Below are 17,948 nucleotides of genomic sequence, written 5' to 3' on the forward strand. Positions count from 1 at the left end.
TTCTCCAAAGAGGTTTAGGAGTAAAAATTCAGATGACTTTCAGTAGGAAATAGGCTCTGAGAACGTGTCCGCACTGTGAAATGGAGGAGCTGGGGGTCATTAGCTCTGAAATGGGAGCAGCCTGGCTGGGCTTGTGCCACGCTGTACCCAAATTACTAAAACAATCTGGTCAGCAAGGACCCAAATGGGAAGGACTGCCCTGCTCTGCCCATGTGGATGGACTGGTTGGGGTCCAGGGAGCAGAGGGATCCTAGCACCAGGCTCTGCAGTGCAGTGCAGATGCTCCACGTCACTGAGATACTTTGGAAGGTTTCACCAACGGGTTGCTTTCCCTGGCATGTTGTATCTGCCATTTGGGAAAGAAAAAAACTCAATGAGAGGGCAACTCAGAGCAGGAGATGACTGGAATTTTTCAATATCTCCTCTGTTACTGCCTCTCTCCCAGTCTGGTGAGTTCTGGTTTTCATCTGAAAAACAGAGCTCGTGATATCTCACAGGAGTGCGAAGCCTTAGCTGGTGTTGGTTAATGTTTCTTGAAGCTTGGAGAAAAGTGCGAAGTATCCTTATCCTTAGTAAAGATGGGAAAGGAAGACAAAAATAACCTGCTGGAGGCACCCTCTTGCTACTACATCAGTGCAACCTATTGCACTTTGATAACGGATGGTGCAGGCAATATTATTTAGCCATTTTACTTTTAGACTATCCTGCCTTCTTCATGGGGAGAAAGCAGCAAATATGCTTTCTGCTGTCAGATGAATGTACCAGGATGATGAATCCTAGCTCCAGTTCCTTGACTGACTGACCTACTCCTGCAATGCAGCAAATATATTGTTTCTCTGAGCACTGGCTTTGAAAATGGCTTTTCGAATATTACTCTTATCCATATCCCACTCATTCACCTCCTTTAATTTATCATTCCCTGTTCAAGAAGCAGTCCTTTGTGGTGTGGTCCTTTATAGAAATGCCCATGTAAATAATTCCCAGTCAGCCTCAGTATTTCAGGGAAACCATATTTAAAACTCCTCCAAAAGTCAATTTTTTTTTTTTTCTCTAGCATGCCTTTGTGCTTAAATATACTTAACAATGACACTTTAGCTCTGGACAGTGTCATTTCAGTGGCAGTGGCTTGCAGGCTGCTGGGAAATGGTGAAGTTTTTGGGCTCTCCAGGCACTCAAAGGCACTGCCAGTCTGAGGGTAAGCAAGGAGATGTCCTCAAACGTAGAAAGCGAGTGTGGACACTTCTTGTTAGATACCCAGCGCTTCTGCAGCCTGCCCTTCCCAGGCTCTTTTTACATATTGAACCCCTTTACACCTTGTGAGAAGAGACTCTATATTCTTATCTCCTTTTTGCAGATGGGAACCAAGGCACAAAGATGCTGTAGCTCAGATTGTGCAAGATAATTAGGGATCTACCTTCTACTTAGGTGCTTCTTCTCACCTCTTTTTCTCAGTGCTGTTGATCTAGATGGAAATTAAGTGCACAGATGCTTTGGAGGATGTGGGGTTATGTGACTCGTTTCAGTCTTGACATGGAGCAACTTTGAGGAGGATGCTTGACCCCAGGTCTTCTGAAGGTGTTGAACTGGCCTTTCTCCCTGGTGGAACAAAAGCTGAGTAATTGAACTCGTGCCTCAAAGGGACTTGATACTTTTTCTTCAGAGAAGACAGTTATGAGAAGAAAGAAGTGGACGGCTGTGAGGCCATGCACCAAACCGTGCTGCAAAGAAAGGCTGCTGAGTTGCACTGGACCTGGGTGAGGGACAATCCAACCTCACACCTCTGCCAGGGCAGACTCTCCATGGAATGTTGCCTCTCCCTTGATAATGTTACTCTCATCCCTAGTGAGGTCAGGTGGCAGGGAGCCAAAGACATGGCAGATATTGGCTGCAGAGAAAGCAGTTTGTCTCTAGCTTTGGCCTGTCCACTCCTACCTCCCCTCTGACTTAGAAGCCCACGGCCCCTGGATTTTAGAGAATTGGGTCCTGGTGGGCTCAGGAGAAGGAGGAGGCAACCAAGACAAGATGCTCAGCATCCAAGTCTGACCAGATAGCCAGAGGACAAGGCTGAGATCTCCTGCTGCTCTTTTTTTCCATCTGCATCAGAGGTGGTCGTTGGAGGCACTGTTAAGCTGCTAGCAGGTTTTGGAAGTTGGGGTTTTTTGCCACAAATAAGGCAGCTGCTGTTCTAAATATGTAGACAACAAAAACAAAGCTGAATCTTATCATTCCCTGCCAGCAGTGATTATGCTGACAGGGAGATACATCTGATTGTGGTCACTGATCTTGTGTTTTTAATCAACAGATACAAAATGACCAGTGCAAAGAGATGGAGTCCACGGCAGACAAGTGGGTGAAGCTAACAGACAACGGGGAATGGGGTTCTCATTCTGTAAGTGTACAAAAAAATCCTTCATGAAGCTTTGTTTCCCATTTATAAATGTCTGTGATTTCCTCTGAGCAGAGAGCAAATAAGGGCCAGATCCTGTGAATGCATCTGAAGAATCACAGCTTTCCTAGTACTGTGGGCAAAGCCACCGAGATCTCTAAGGGGCTGATCCCAAAGCAAATGATATAGATGCAAGACTTTGTATTGATTTCCCTGGGCTTTGAATCAAGTGCTTTATGAGTTTAAATAGATTTATGCAAATCCGCACACCACAGTCATTCTGCATGATTGCAATTGAAATCTTCTACAACAGTTGTTTGCTCATGAGAACGCAAGATTATTCCCTGTTGCTCAGCAGAGTGACGGGAGTGGTGTGTGTATGTGGAGGCAGGCAGGATGGGCTTTTTATTGTCAAGTGTGTGCAGAAGAGCTGGACTGCACCCAGCTTGTGCTCCGTAGTGACTTACCTGGTTGATAAGCAAGCTGGCAGCACCAGGGTGGCTCCTGCAGCACCGATACAAGCATGTCCACGTTGGCAGCAGCAGCCCTTTGGCTGGCCTGTGACCCAGTGGCTGAGTGTGCTTGGTGCACAGACCAAGGGTAGATCAAGTCATTAGCTCATGGTGACGCCTGGCTTACCATAATACCCTAATTCCCAGAGCCATACCAGCAAAGGCCCAGCATAGGTGACGTTATGCCAGAAGAAAAAGGCTTTTTATGGGCATGGACAGCAGCCTGGTCTCTGTTTTCCATGGTCTGCTTATCCTCCTGGAGGAGAAACCATATTCCTGAGCCAGCTCTCGTTGGCAATGCCTGTAAGCTCAGGTGCAAGCCCCGTGCGAGTCACATCAGGAGGCAGGAGAACTGGGTGAGGAGGGGTGAGTGGCACAGGCTAGAGGTAGATCCAAGGCCAGGGCATCGACTTGGGTGAGCTGAGAGATGTAAACAGTGTCTGCACGGGAGATGGTGGCATCTGAGCTCATTGTCCGGGATGTGCAAGTGTCTCCACTGGCTGTGAAGGTTGCTTGGATGCTTGGCTGAAGCGTAGACATGCGAGTTAGGCAAGATGACTGTTCTGGCTCTCCTCAAGGCTTTTGTCTGCATTGCAAATCCTGTCATGGCAGCTTCTCTGAGCCCAGTTTTCCAGTTGCTGCAGCCTCTGCTTTCAGCATGCGAGTCCTGCTGCACCAGAGCTGATGCTGAGTATCTCTACACCACACAACGTGATGTTCAATTCTATATGGTCCCACTTCTGCTCTTACCTGTGGTAACCCAGCTCTCTTCTGCCCCCCTGGACAGTAGGTGTTTGGGGAGCGGGAGATACAATATGCTGTATCCCCACTTTGCTGAGTTTTTGGACTCTTTATCTTGGGTGAACAAAAACTGTGGTCTGTCCAGGCCTGTACAGCACTGCTGTAAACCTCATTATCCTGGACCCTTATGCTGGTAGAGTTTATCCCTCTTCTTATGTGAAAATATAGCACCTTCACACCAGTATCACTGTGTTGGCATCAGGCATCTTGTACTGGGCTAGTAGATACGGTACGGCTTTGCAGGCCAGGCAGGGTCTTCGTAAACCTGCCGCTTTTAGTGAGTAGAGTGATACTGTAGTTACACAGGTGAGCTGAAGGCAGCAGGCATCAACACTGCTGCTGAAAGAAGTGGTCCTGCCTTCCTCCTCCTCTCCCTTATCCCAGCCATGGTGCCACCAATCCACCACCCTTCCTATGCCAGCACAGGGGTTATGCTGAACCACGCTGTGAAGGCAAGTAGGTCAAAGCAATGGGAAACTGGGTTGTTTTCTGCATCTCATCTGCTGTTCAGGGTCAGAAATGAGCAGGAGGATGGGACTGCTGCTGGGGTTATTCATGGTTTGTGCCTGGTTTACTGGTCATGATGCTGAGGTGTTAGAGGCAGGCAGAGCTTGATTTTTAAAGCCTATAAACAAAACTTGCTTGTAAGCCTGGATTTTTGAACTCTGGGTCATGTTGGGTTTCTTTATAAAAGTGTATCTCAAGGCTTTAAAAACAAACTGATTGACTATATCTGAACATAGAGCTAGAGATAAGAGCTCCTGAGTGCCAGGGGTAGCTGGATAAAGGCAGGAACAGCTTTTTCCCAGTTCTGCTTACAACAAGGTCAGAAGCAGCTCTTGGTGTTTTTCTATAAAACTGGGGTGTTGAGCAGCTATTTTATTAGACCCACATTGGCACTCCTCAGAGATGTGTCTACAGCATCTGCCTAGCTGTCTCCCCTTTACTTCTTGACTCACTAAGCAACTTAGAAAAAAACAGGATTGCTGCTAGGATGCAAGAAATCTGAGTAATGGAAATAAGAAATAAAGCAATTTCTTGGTGAGGGGATGCTTGCTAACTGTCATGCTTATTGTTGCAGGTAACTCTGAAATCAGGTAGCAATATATTATACTGGAGAACAACAGGGATTCTCATGGGGTCCAAAGTAGTAAAACCAGTTCTGGTGAAAAACATCACAATTGAAGGTAAGTGATATTTGCCTTTTAGGTCTTATCTCACTCTTTCATCACAGTGTTTGCCAAGTGCCATTTCTACTGGAGTGTCTACAGTACCGAAGTGGCTTTTTTAGCCCCCTTGTCCCATGTCTCTTCCTCTAAAGTGTAGAAACAGAACAGCAAAACTGGCAGGGAAAGGCTGAAAAATTAATTTAGCTGGTAAATGATGCCGTCTACTGGAGAAGACTGGCTTAGCAAATAAGGAGAAAAAGAATAAACAGGTTTTCTTTTATTTAGTGTAGAAAGACCATGCTTATCAGTTAGCCTCTCAACCGTGATAAATAGATGGACATATTCATCATAACAGTGATAGTTAAATTACTATTTAAATAACTTAATTAATCTGGGATTGCTCTTTTGGTCCTGCTCTAAGTGTAATCAAGCTTGGAGCGTCATAGAAGGTTCTTACATGGGTAAGGCTTGCATTGAGGAGCAAAGATGAAAGACCTAAATCATGAATCAGCAAAGCCAAAGTGTCTAAAGTGAGTGGTGAAAGTTTGGGATTTTTAAGCTGTGTTATCCAGCTGGCTCGCTTTCCCCCACAGGCAGGCAGGCGGTAGTTACGGAGCATACCGCTCTGTATTTCAGTGTTTTACCTGTAATTTACCTTACAGGAGTTGCATATACGTCTGAATGCTTCGCATGCAAGCCTGGTACCTTCAGTGACAAACCAGGTTCATCTGGCTGCCAGGTGTGTCCAAGAAATACTTATTCTGAGAAAGGAGCTAAAGAATGCATCAAGTGTAAAGAAGAAATGTATTATGCAGGTACATAAATCAAATGGGATAAGACAAACCAAAAGAGTCTGAGTACGTAAGGTCATAAGCTGTTTCCGCGTGCAGATGTGAGAATGGTTTTATCCAACAATTAAGTTTAGTCTCCAGTTGATATGCAAAGGGGAAATGAAGATGGGGCTTCCCAAAAGCTGCAGGGGGCACTCATAGACATAATGGGCCACACTTGATCTTGGTTGGGATCACCTACACTAATATAAAGGGACGGAGATCTTCTGTGACCTCGAAGGGAACAGTTCTCTGAAGGATAATAACAGTCGTGCTGTGCCCTCTCGTGGTAATTTGTGTTATCAGGTGGCGATGACCTGAATTGGCTTCATCACTGCCTTCAGACTTGCCATGTTTCTAGGAATCTCCTTTCCAAATCCTCTTCTGGCCCATCCCTGCCTCCCCTGTGGTTGGAAGGTGTGGCGATCTGGTTGCAAACCCTAGTCCCCAAAGTCCTCTGCATTCCCAGCTGTGGTTAGCTGGTGGTCATCAAATAACACAGGCAAAATCCATTCTTCATGGTCAAAATGTCTTCAGTTTTCTTCCTTGTAGTTCTTTTATAAGGAAGTTTTTGAAGAATCAGTTACCGCCCATAGAACCTGCTATCACAGATTATGGCAAATGCCTGGGGACCTGTGCCTGTGCTTATGATGGGAATGGGAATTTTTGCAAACATATCTGGGGAGAGGAAAAAGTGGGCCAGTGTTGTAAGGAAGTTTATAATGGCTTAGAATGTTTTTGTTCCTTATCAAGTGAGAACATATTTCCATGCTTGGCAAACTACACAAATTACTGCTTGAAGGTGAAGGGTTGGGGTGTTTGGGTGACTCCCTGGTTACGCTCAATCAATGAATTTCAGTACGACAGTACAAGCATAACTGGTATTTTCCCTGTTCCCCCCACTTCATTTCAGGGAAAGGTTCATGTATACTCCATTAAGAGTTTGATTTTTCATTCTCGTTTTTGTATTTTTCTGCTGACTCACTTTAATCTCCAGATTTTAAGCTCGTTAGAGTTGTTTCAGGGACCATTTGATAGTTTAACATCCTGTTCCTCACCCTTTCTTTTTAGATGAGGGATCCAGTGCGTGTATAGAGCGTCCTCCATGCACAAACAAAGACTTTTTCCAGATCCATACCCCATGTGATAAGGAAGGAAAAGTAAGTAGAAGCTTATTTTTAAGCTTACTGTGATCCCTTGATTTGAACACAGGTTAGGGTTTCTAGGAATCTCTTTCCCAATTGCTTTCCCAATTTTGCTTCCAGCATTGAATCTCTCTGAGGCTTTGCGCTTGTCCTTTAGCTGCTTTCTCTCCAGCATTTATCCATCTGTAAGAATCTGCCTGTCATGGGTCTGCTTAAGGGATCTGTCGTAAAATGCTAAGCTCCTTGCACTTGTGATTAGTCTAACTGGGTCACCTGTGCTACCTCCATGCAAAAACAGGGTTGGAGCACAGGGTAAAGTACTGTCCCAGAATAAACCCTACTGTTTAGTTCTTAGCAATCTTTCCTGGCATACTTTTGGCTTGTGACAATTTGCCCTGTCCTAGCAATGCCCTGGCATGATTGAGGTGCTACCATGGCACAGGAGCGTTGGACATGACCATACCTATTTCAGGTGGAAAAGTGTTGGGCTGCGTAGGTGTGATGTGTATCATGTCCTCTAGTTTTAGCATCAAAGAAGAGCCTGAGATGAAATAATGGTATATACATAGCCTGGAAGTATTCATGTGCAGCAGCAGACCTTAGCTGCTAATAATGTGCTTGCCTCACGGGATGCCTCGAAACAGCTGGAGTCTCAGTAAATTGTTTCACTCAGAGATCTTAGATCTACTGGCTCTACTCATAGAGGGACCTGCTGGTGGAGCAGACTGGCTTTGGAGCTCTCCTGCCCTTTGTCCCAGCAGTCAAGTGGGAATTTTGGTGGGATTTGGAGAAGAAACTCCTATTTACTGGGATATGGAGCCCACAGAAGTGTGGACACATGGTCAGGCCTGTTTTGTCTTAGTGAGTTTAGCCCCAGAGCTGGCAGGCTCCACAACCTGCTCTTACTCACTGATTCTTGCTCTGTTAACTTCCTGTAATGACTTGAGGAATTAGCAGCAGTGTTCACTGCTACACCCCCAGGTACTGCTTTAATTGCAGCCTCCTGCGGATTACCCCGTCACTGCTCTGTGCAATTCAAGGCTCCCTGGCACTGAATAAGGTCCTGCCATTGACCCTCTTCCTGCCTCCTCAATGGCTTTTCCCTTCACTGGTGGACATCATCAGCATACAAAGTGGGTCTTTGTGCAGACACCCTTCATCTTCCAGTTGCAAAACCAACGTGTGTCATAGACACACAGATACTGGCTGGGTTTTCAGGACTGCTTTCACCACTTAGTGCTCTGCATCTCTGGAAATCAGTCCAGGTTTGCCGTACTCGCCAGCCATCTCCCCATGTGATGCAGTCCAATGAGAGGGCTTGACTCTGCAGCCCAATTTCGAGTGAACAGTGGCTGTAAAGCACCAGCCTAAAGGTCTATTGATCCATGACTTGCTAAAATCAGCCAGGTTTTTCACTGGACAAGAGATGGTTGTCTCCCTCCTGCTGTCCCCAAATCCATGTGTAGAAGAGACCTCAGGAAATTTAGGCACTTGACTCCTATTGACTTTTCACCTATCTACTGCTTTAAAAATCCCAGGCTGATTGCTTCAGCCCTAGTCTTAGAAACCCTCACCTGCGTGGCTGTGGGCACTCTCTGACCCTTTTCCCTCTGCTCAGATGCAGTAGGATTAGTTTAGTGTGTACAGTGTGTCTGGGCTCTGGGCAACCTCACAGATACTTTACCAACTTCTGATCCTTTTTAAATGCTGTGCACCCTGATGCTGCTGAAGCATTTCTGGAGCAATACTCTAGAAAATCCTGTAAGTGTTCAGGAGCAGCAAGGGCAGACTGATCCATAAGGGACAGGGAGCCGGGAGCCAAGCGTGACAGTAAGGCAGGCAGAGGCAGATGCCACTCTGACAGCAGGAGCAGTACCGCAGTACCTGAGCAAAGCAGACCCAATGTCCATGACCACATTCAGCTGAGGCTGCCAGACAAGTCCATAGTGATGAGGCAAGACCAATGTCAAGCTGGGACATCAAGTCCATGGGTCAGTCAGGGTGTGGATGAGCCAGGGTACATGACCTGGCACAGGCATGGCTGCAACACAGTGCGGGCAGGGACAAAGGGTGAGAGCCTCAGCTTAATTGCAGCTCCCAGGAGCTGAGGTCTGACCCTGCACTGAAGCTTCTTCTAGCTTTTTTTTTTCAAATAGGTTCAAAGCTGGTCAATACTTCTTGAACAGCTCTGTGTTATCACAGGGCTAACCTTAAGCGCAAGCAGCTCAATGCCCGGCATGGCAGGGGCATGTGCTCAGGGCCCTGAACCAAATTCATAAGGTGGAATCTTCCCTGTCAACCTCTGCACCCATACCTCTGGCCTCAGGGATCCCTGATTGCACTGCTGGGACCAAAGGGTGGAAGTACCCAGAGAAGGAGCTGTGGCCAGGTTAAAGTCTTGCCAGTTGGGTTTCTCAGCTCTGGAACTTAACTAATTTTTGTCTTGAGATATTAAACCCTTTCAGGGATAGACCCAAAGACAGATGAAATTTGAAACCCAGCACCACGGGTGATGCATCTCACCTAAGCCTTTTCCTGAAGTCAGAAAACTTGTGTCTCCTCAAAGAGAGGTGATGTCAGAGAGGTGATACCATTGTATATGGTAAAGCCAAGGACTGACTCATGTTAGTGTTCATAGACTGCTCCTTATTTAATGTGGAGGTACTGGAGAGGGGCTGGAAGAGCTCCTGTGTCATTTTGGCATTCACTCAGTAGGTGAAAATGGCTGGAGAGAAACTGAGGGCTTTCCAGAGAACAGGCCAGTATGGAGAAAATGCAGAACTTGTGTTCTCTGATAACAGATGCCTTCCTGATAAAGGGATTTTAAAATGCAGAAGTTATATTTTGGGTTACTATGGTTAAAATGCAGAGATTGCTTATGCAGTTGCTGGAATTATTTATCTGACATTCCTCAGAAACGTTTTCATGGGAAAATCCACTAGACAAATAGGAATAAACAGTAATAATTGTTTTAAGCTTCACATTTTTCTTTGCTCTTAAGACCTGAAATCTTGGAATCACCTGTGAACCTGGTCGCTTCTGTTTCCCTTCTCTGCCCTTCCCTTTGTTGTCCTGGATGTGCAAGGTCTGTTTTTGGCCTAAAACATTGGGAATACCCTAATTTCATTTACAAGAGGGACCTTGATTGGTACATCTCATCCTAAAGCTTCAAACACACCATGTGAGCTCAGTGTCTTCTCCTTCCAGACTCAGATCATGTACAAATGGATTGAACCCAAGATCTGCAGAGAGGATCTCCCCAATGCATTGACCCTACCTCCTTCTGGAGAGAGGAAGGATTGTCCACCCTGCAATCCTGGCTTTTACAACAACGCCTCATCTTCCTGTACTCCTTGCCCACCAGGCACATTTTCGGATGGGACACGGGGTAGGAGTCCACAAAAAAATTGCTTGTGTCCCCAGAAGCAGTTGTCTGCTTGCATGTGACTTAGTTTAATGACATATCATAATAAGCCAGAGTTCATTTTGCATGAAATACTTATTAAATAACATTGGAGAGAGGGAGTTAGATATCTGTTTTCTCTCTGAAGTCCTTTCTTATCAGGGATTGCTGCTCTAAGTTGACTTGTTGTGTTCTGGATGCATTTCTTGGCTGATACAAACATACTGAGGGTTATTTTAAGGGATTCTGAGAAGGGAATCAGAACTTTTACAGTCAGTAATTCCTCCTCACCCATTCTCCTGTCCATGCCAAATTCTTCCCTGTGAAAATCTCATTTTAAGCACTGTCAGATGAGTACCCTGCCAATATTGTCTAGCCTAAACTCTGACTTGTTGATTCTGAGATGTATTGGCCCAGTGGTCACCTACAGTATTTTGTGGGGACTCATTTACCATTATGATCAAACCTTCAGCTGAAGCCATTAAAAAGGAAGTGTGGTTTGGGGGATCAGTTGCAGATTACTTACCATGAGGTTATAATCTACAATTTATAAAATGCTGCTCTTGTTTCCACTCTTCTGGTCCTGATAAGCCTTTTGCTGTTTAATTATAAAGAAATAAATTATTTTCTTTGCTCATCACTTGCCCCAGAGAAAAAAGTAATGTCTATGTTCTTTAAAAACTGTTTGAGATGCACTTTGGCCATGCGATTTTCCTTCCCGCCCTCTTGCCCTGTAGAGTGCAAAGCCTGCCCTGCTGGGACTGAACCAGCTCTTGGGTTTGAGTACAAGTGGTGGAACATCCTGCCAGGCAACATGAAGACGTCTTGCTTTAATGTCGGCAACTCAAAGTGTGATGGGATGAACGGTGAGCCGAACTCCCTGTGTTGTTACCTGCCTGTCTTTCACCTGTGCTGATCACTGTTGTAATGGAGCATTCATCAAAATGAATATGCTCTTTCCTCCATGAGTCACAACACAGTTTCCCCCCCCTTTTCTTTAATCACACCAGGCTTGAAATTTCCTGTATGAAGCAATGTCACAATATCACAAAGAAGAAATAAAAAATCTCTTGTATACCAGAAGAGGGCAGGAGCTGCAGCCTATGTGAAGTCCCCTCAGCCAAGGATCTATCCCAGCATAGACTTTGATGCATATGAATATCCCCAATGAAAATAATCCAACTGTTTGACTTCTCTCTAGTTTATCTCCTTTCATGTTTTGTGATAACTATGCCCTTTGAGGTCACACATAATTCTTTTGGAAAACTTAATTAAAGTCTGTGATCTTTGTTCATTTAGCACTCAGAGATTTCTCTCTGCACATGTGCTAAGATTGCAGCAGAGAGCAGTCACAGCTCACCAGTGAAAGTGGTCCCGTTTGGGACTTCTCCCACCTCCAGCCTTCTCTGAGAGATTTTCCTCAGTCTGATCTGCCCTGTCAGCCTGATGTAGCTCAAGCTTTGAATTATGTGTGTTGAGCAGAGGGGCACTGAAATATATGCTTAACATTTAACACATAGATTCATTGATTCATCTGTTTTAAGGCTGGAAGAGATCAGATGGATCAGATGGATCCCCTTGAGCTGCACAACACAGGTCAGGGAATTTCAATTGCTTTGCTGATTTCAAGGTGACATTTGTCTATAAAATCAGAAGTTCATACAGTTACTAAAACTTTTCATTCAAAAGCATTATTGTACTGCTCTATAGTTTATCACAGACATCTTTAAAATGTACTAAAATACTGAATTGCTTAAAAAAGTGTGGTAACATAGAAATTTTTTTGCCATATGACCCAGAAACCATCAATTTATTGAATTTTTTTTTTCTTTTTTTGTCCTGTGAAGGTTGGGAGGTGGCTGGTGATCACATCCAGAGTGGGGCAGGAGGCTCTGACAATGACTATCTTATCCTGAACCTGCACATCCCAGGATTTAAGTAAGGAACAAGACTTTTTGTCATCTATTTCTCATTTCTCTCTGCCTCTTACACCTGTTTCATATTATCCCTGGAATGAACAGAGTTTTCCTTTCTGAAGTGCAATGATATCACGAATGAGAGCCAAGGGGAAACTTGGGTTTTATTCCTGTGTCCCCACTCAGCCCGTTGCAGCAGACTGTTCTGTAAGACCTTGCTTTTCAGCAGTGTTTGCTTCAGTCTGAGATGCCAGCCAGCTGGCTGTCTAGAAACAGAGAAAAAATATTCCTATCCCTCTGTTTCTAAATTATCCCAAAATAACCAGCTAAACCTGCCGTGGAGTGTCTATTGGTGCCTGCCCTGCAGGTGTTTTACAGAAACCCACATTACTTTGCACTGTGGCTCTGGGCAGCCTGCACAGGCTGTGCTTCCCCTGGAGCCAGTGGAGAGATGCAGGCATTGCAGGAGAACAGGGCATCCCACCTCTCCTGGACCATCGGACAGGACGAATTAGCTGCTTGAGGTGCTTGTGCCTCTTTGTCAAAAGAGTGAGCTTAGACTTCTAGCTCAGACCAGGTGCCAATTATTAAGATGGGTAAGGTATGGCAAAATGAACCTCATGCTCCCTTTGCTGTATCTCAGCTGAGGGGGGTTGTGACTTCTTACACCCAATGAGCAAACCCTGATTTTTATTTTACAGTATGGGCAAACAGAAATGAAAATAAAAGAGAAGCAAGAAACCTATCCATGTAAAAGTTCGATGTGTTGGAGTTTACTGTTTACTGTTTAGTACTTTGCAGGGGAGCACCCTGAATACTTCTGGTTTGTACGAAACTCCTGAATGCGTCTCCCACTAGTGGAGGGTAGATGCAATTAAATCGGTGTAAATCACTTAAAGCATGTAATGCATTTAAGCAAAAAAATTCCCTACTGATACGGTCAAATTTGGGTGTTGCTTATAAGGAGGGAACTGTACCATAAAGAAGTCAGACACCTAAAAAATAATCTTGCTGTGCCCAATACCCAGTGCAGAGCTGCTGTGAAAAGCTGGCCTCTGCAGTTCTGCAAGGGCAGGTTTTATGTGACAGGACTTTGATGGTTTCCCCGCTGTACAAAAAGCAATTTGAAGGATTGACTGCTGCCTGTCTGGAGAGCACCATGTAAGTGTTTCGTTCCTTCTCTGTTAAATAGACCTCCAACGTCGGTGACAGGAGCAACTGGGTCAGAACTAGGACGGATTACTTTTATTTTTGAGACCATCTGTTCAGCAGATTGTGTGCTGTACTTTATGGCGGTAAGTGAGACCTCTCTCTCCATGACTAAGGACTGAGTCTGGCATTCCACATGCCACTTTAATACCTCTACATAGGCATGATTAGTTGCACTAGGTTTATTATGACTAAGATTAAGTATGACATTAGTTTAATATCTGAGGTGCCCTTGCAGGAAGGATTTAATGAATGACCTAGCAAAATTCGTCCACCACGTGAGTTGTGAACCATTCCTGCTTATCTGTTTATTTTAAAAGAACTCATTGGACACCAAAGAGTCAAATTTTCCCCTGTTAAGCTGACTGATAAAATTCTCCGTGTCTCTCATGCAGTTGAGTTAGCCTCCAGAAGTTTAATAGAGTCACAAGTCCAGATGTGGGACAGAGGGACAGGAAATGGAAAATTTGGAAATTTATTCTTGATCCTGTCAGTGACCTGGAGAATCGGTAAAGCAGCAGACAGACATTTGTTTGGGAAAGCAAAGGGCTGTGTTTTTTACTTTTGTCATCTGCTTATCGAAAGTCCATCAGCTGAGGAGGGTAACTGGATCTGTGACAGCTCCCTTGCCCCTGCCATTGCAAAGGGAAGCTGGTCCTTTCTTTTTTGTATTTAGTGGTACTTTAAAGGAATTTGCTCTTAATTAAAAGAGAATTAAGTGGAAATTAGGTGGTAGTTTAAAGGAATCTCTTTTAAAGGAAAAGCATCTTTCACTGGAACATTTACAACTGATGGAGAATAAGAAACATGAACATAAATTGAACAAGTTTTTCTTGCGTAAACTTTGATGCTGTCTTATTGGCCTCAGTTCTGTTTCACTAGAGACACCAACAAAATGGATATCTGAAGATGACGGAAACTACAATTTTTCTTTGAATTTTAACCTTCCTCTCTCTGTGCTCTGGTACCCACATGTTTTGTACAAAAATGGAGTTTCAAATCTGAAAGAACCACTGTGCTGAATCTGTCCTCATAACGTTTATAACCTGCTGTAGGACTTTGAACTTAACTGTTGTGTGGACTAGAGCATCTTTTGGAATAGACACCCATTCTCAATTAAAAAATTGGCAGTGATGGAAAGCAGAATAAATATGTTCGCTCTCCTTTATTAAATGTTAAATGCAATTGTGAAGTCCTTTATATATATTAATCTCTGTATAACAAAACACTAGTGTTTAGTGTACCAGGACCACACTTTTCATTTAAAAAAAAAAAAATTTATGCCCATTTTATAGGATGTTAATCGAAAAAATACCAATGTGGTGGAATCATGGGAAAGAAGTAAAGAGAAACAATCCTACACTCACATCATCTCCAAAAATGCTTCCTTCACGTTCACCTGGGCCTTTCAGAGAATAAACGAGGGCCAAGATGTAAGTACTTCTTTATGTTCAGGGCTTTACAGCACAGCTTTCCTTGGACATGCACCGCCAGAGTTCTTGCCCTCCATTGAAGCTCACAGGCTTCTTGTAAAGGGTGAATGGCTGTCACCATATAGCATCCCTTGGGAGGCAGCTGTGGATAAACCATTCATGTTGACAGACAGGCGTATACATAAGTCCATCCCTGAATCAGTGCCCTGGGTCACGGTGCTGTGATTAGTGTCCACATGCAATGGTGCAATGGCACCAGGGTGGTTTCCTCAACTCTTGTTCCAGAGCAGACAGTTCATCAATGACATGGCAAAGATCTACTCCATCACAGTGACCAATGCAATGGATGGAGTTGCCTCTTCTTGCCGGGCCTGTGCACTGGGCTCTGAGCAGTCTGGCTCATCCTGCGTGCCCTGCCCGGCGGGACACTACATCGAAAAGGAGACCAGCCAGTGCAAGGAGTGTCCAGCCAACACCTTCCTGTCCATCCACCAAGTCTACGGCAGGGAGGCCTGCATCCCGTGTGGGCCTGGCAGCAAGAGCACCAAGGTACAGAAACCGAGTGTCTCTGAGCGATGGGCAGACAGGGTTTATTGGGATATAAGCACTGAAAGGGACAGTTTTAGTGCTTTCCTACAGGTATGTGCCTTGTGAACATTGGAGTATAATTATAACCGATGATCCCACTCTTCTAAATATGTCCCTAGTCTAATTTCTGTTTGCAAATATGCAATAAGAAGATAAGATTGACCACGCCAGCTCAAAAAAAGGTCCATTTCAAGAAGCTGTACTGGGGACAGTGTAAGAACACGGCAAGCATATATGTTGCTTCCACCTACAACTGTCCCGGACTCCTGCTGTTTTAAACTCAGCGACTCCCTCAGCTGGATGATGTTTCTGTGCCTTTAGAAACCTGTAACAAAGTCCTCTTACATGAAATTGTCCTTAAGCCTAGATATACATTTATCATGTGCAGCATCCTTTGGCAAGGAGCTGCACAGGGACTTGAAGAACTGCTTCAATTTGTTCATATTCTGCCTTTCTCCAGCTGGGTTCGTATCCTGTCCCTGTTCCTTGAGCTCTTTCCTGTGTTACCTTTGCACAATGTGAGCATAACTGAGGCCGTGTTCTGGTCAATCTACGGGGCTTTAAGCTGGGACACTGGGATCCTAAAAGCACCCACAACAAAACAAAGCAAGAAACTCTGCATTTTCTTGACTAATGCAGCAGACAGCAGAAAGGCCAGGCTTAGGGAACATTAAAGTCCTCATATGTGATTGCAAGGGACTGAAACAGGAATGGGAATTCTCCCAAGGGAAAGGTGAATTACAGGAACAGGACAAAGTTCCCCTCCATCCTTAACAAGGAAAGCAGTCCTGTCTGCACCTGCTTGCTTTAACTCCCAGGTGAACGGTTTGCTGCTGGTCTATAACTGCTTTTTAATGGATGCCTCTCCTTCTCTGAAGGACCACTCTGCCTGCTTCAGTGACTGCCTGGTGTCGTACATCAAGGATAACCAGAGCTTGAATTACGATTTTAGCAACCTCAGCCAGGTGGGCTCATTGATGAGCGGACCCAGCTTCACCTCCCGAGGGACCAAGTTCTTCCACTTCTTTAACATCAGCCTGTGTGGGAATGAGGTGAGCTCAGCCGGTGTTGAGGGTCCGGGGGATTAACCAATTTGCTGCCTGTGTTGATGCTCTGTGGGATCACACTGAGACAGGACGAGGACTCCCTTACAGCTGAGCTGTCGCCAAGACCATGCAAACACTTTCCTCTGGATCTTGCTCAGCAGTGCAAGAGGACTTTTGAGCAGCCAAGTGATTTTCCAGAGCAGAGATGACAGTGTTTTAGGCATAAGTAACGCTCAGAAGGAAAACCCTGTCACATCCCTACCTTTTCTTAGTTCTTGTGTCTTCAAGTCACTTGGGTTACAACCCTGACCTTTTTTGTGCTGCCACCAAGGAACTCAAGTGAAGAGCCTGAGTCTTTCAGTTGCCAGCTTCTTTCCATATGTTTCCCTTGTGACTTGGCTGGAGATGTTGCTGTCAGCAGCGCCCCTCGTCACCCTGCTCTCTGCCAGTGGACGAGGTGCTTGTTGCTGTCTTTGTTTGCAGCCTTTTAAAGTGGTAGAAAAATGTGTTTAGTCCAAGAGTGCAAACAGTCTCTGCCCCAGAGTCAAGATTTTTCTGTCTGGGGCTTGGACTGTACCAGAGCATGTTGTCACATATATAAATTGAAATTTCGGAGCAGTACCAGTGATGTGTATTGTCCCATGAAAGCCAATGCATGTAGTTTACATTGATGTTCAGCCCTGTAAAGTTCTGAAGTCTCTTTCCCATGTACCAAAGGATTTGCATGAGTTGAGGCAAATGAGTAGTCACATTTCTTTACAGTGTTTTGCATACTTCTAGGCTTAAATGCGTGTTTAAGTACCACCTGGATTAGAGCTGCTGACAACTAGATCCACAAATGTACAGATATGCTCACTCCCTGTGGATCTGGTCTTTATTTTCCCAAACTACTACCATGGTACTACGGTACTACCAACCATAGTTGGTACGTTACCGTTAGGTCCTGAGTAACATTGGTTACGTTACCATTAGGTCCTGAGTGCTTGACATTTTGTCAGGACACCTGAGTCTGGTGATTTGTCTTTCATTGCTGTTACTCTGAGATTCTAGCACTGGTCTTGACATGTGACAGTAATGCAGCCTTGAAGGCTATATGTCTGTTTAGGGATTTCATGTATTTGTGCTCTGAAAATATTTTATCTGGATTAAATCCCAAATAAAGAGGTATTCTACAATATATTATTTAAAGGCAAGGGAAATATGGTTTTCCTTTGCAAGCTATTTTATTATGCTCTGCGAGTAAATGCTGAGCTGTCAAGATAAACAAAGAGGAGTGCTTCGTAGCACAGGTTTCTGATAAGACACATACCAGAGGTGACATTGTGTTTCTGGCTCTGTACAAGGCTTTAATCGGAGCTTTCACAAATGGCACAGTTTGTTGTTGCAATTTGTCCCTCTCATGACAGAAACATCAAGTTACTTCTAATATGCAGTAATGAAACTCATCCAGGTTGCAATTAGGAAGTTTACAGTCTCTCATTTCCCAAACTTTTTCATGTCTTATCAACAA

General features: G+C 44.7%; 1 protein-coding gene across 1 annotated transcript in view; it reads left to right on the forward strand.

The window, feature by feature from the left end:
* Nucleotides 1–17,948, forward strand: part of ELAPOR2 (endosome-lysosome associated apoptosis and autophagy regulator family member 2) — a 103,683-nt gene that overhangs the window by 69,011 nt on the left and 16,724 nt on the right. The window contains exons 5-15 of the mRNA XM_087765027.1: nucleotides 2,303–2,389; nucleotides 4,781–4,886; nucleotides 5,531–5,683; nucleotides 6,770–6,858; nucleotides 10,051–10,231; nucleotides 10,984–11,112; nucleotides 12,094–12,184; nucleotides 13,355–13,457; nucleotides 14,667–14,804; nucleotides 15,090–15,353; nucleotides 16,271–16,444. Of these exons, the coding sequence (XP_087621153.1) occupies nucleotides 2,303–2,389; nucleotides 4,781–4,886; nucleotides 5,531–5,683; nucleotides 6,770–6,858; nucleotides 10,051–10,231; nucleotides 10,984–11,112; nucleotides 12,094–12,184; nucleotides 13,355–13,457; nucleotides 14,667–14,804; nucleotides 15,090–15,353; nucleotides 16,271–16,444 (1,515 nt within the window). The remainder of the gene's footprint in view (nucleotides 1–2,302; nucleotides 2,390–4,780; nucleotides 4,887–5,530; nucleotides 5,684–6,769; nucleotides 6,859–10,050; nucleotides 10,232–10,983; nucleotides 11,113–12,093; nucleotides 12,185–13,354; nucleotides 13,458–14,666; nucleotides 14,805–15,089; nucleotides 15,354–16,270; nucleotides 16,445–17,948) is intronic.

Source organism: Nipponia nippon, unplaced genomic scaffold, assembly GCF_047370975.1.
Source record: "Nipponia nippon isolate SJK-2023a ecotype South Korea unplaced genomic scaffold, ASM4737097v1 scaffold_3, whole genome shotgun sequence".
Classification (NCBI taxonomy): domain Eukaryota; kingdom Metazoa; phylum Chordata; class Aves; order Pelecaniformes; family Threskiornithidae; genus Nipponia; species Nipponia nippon.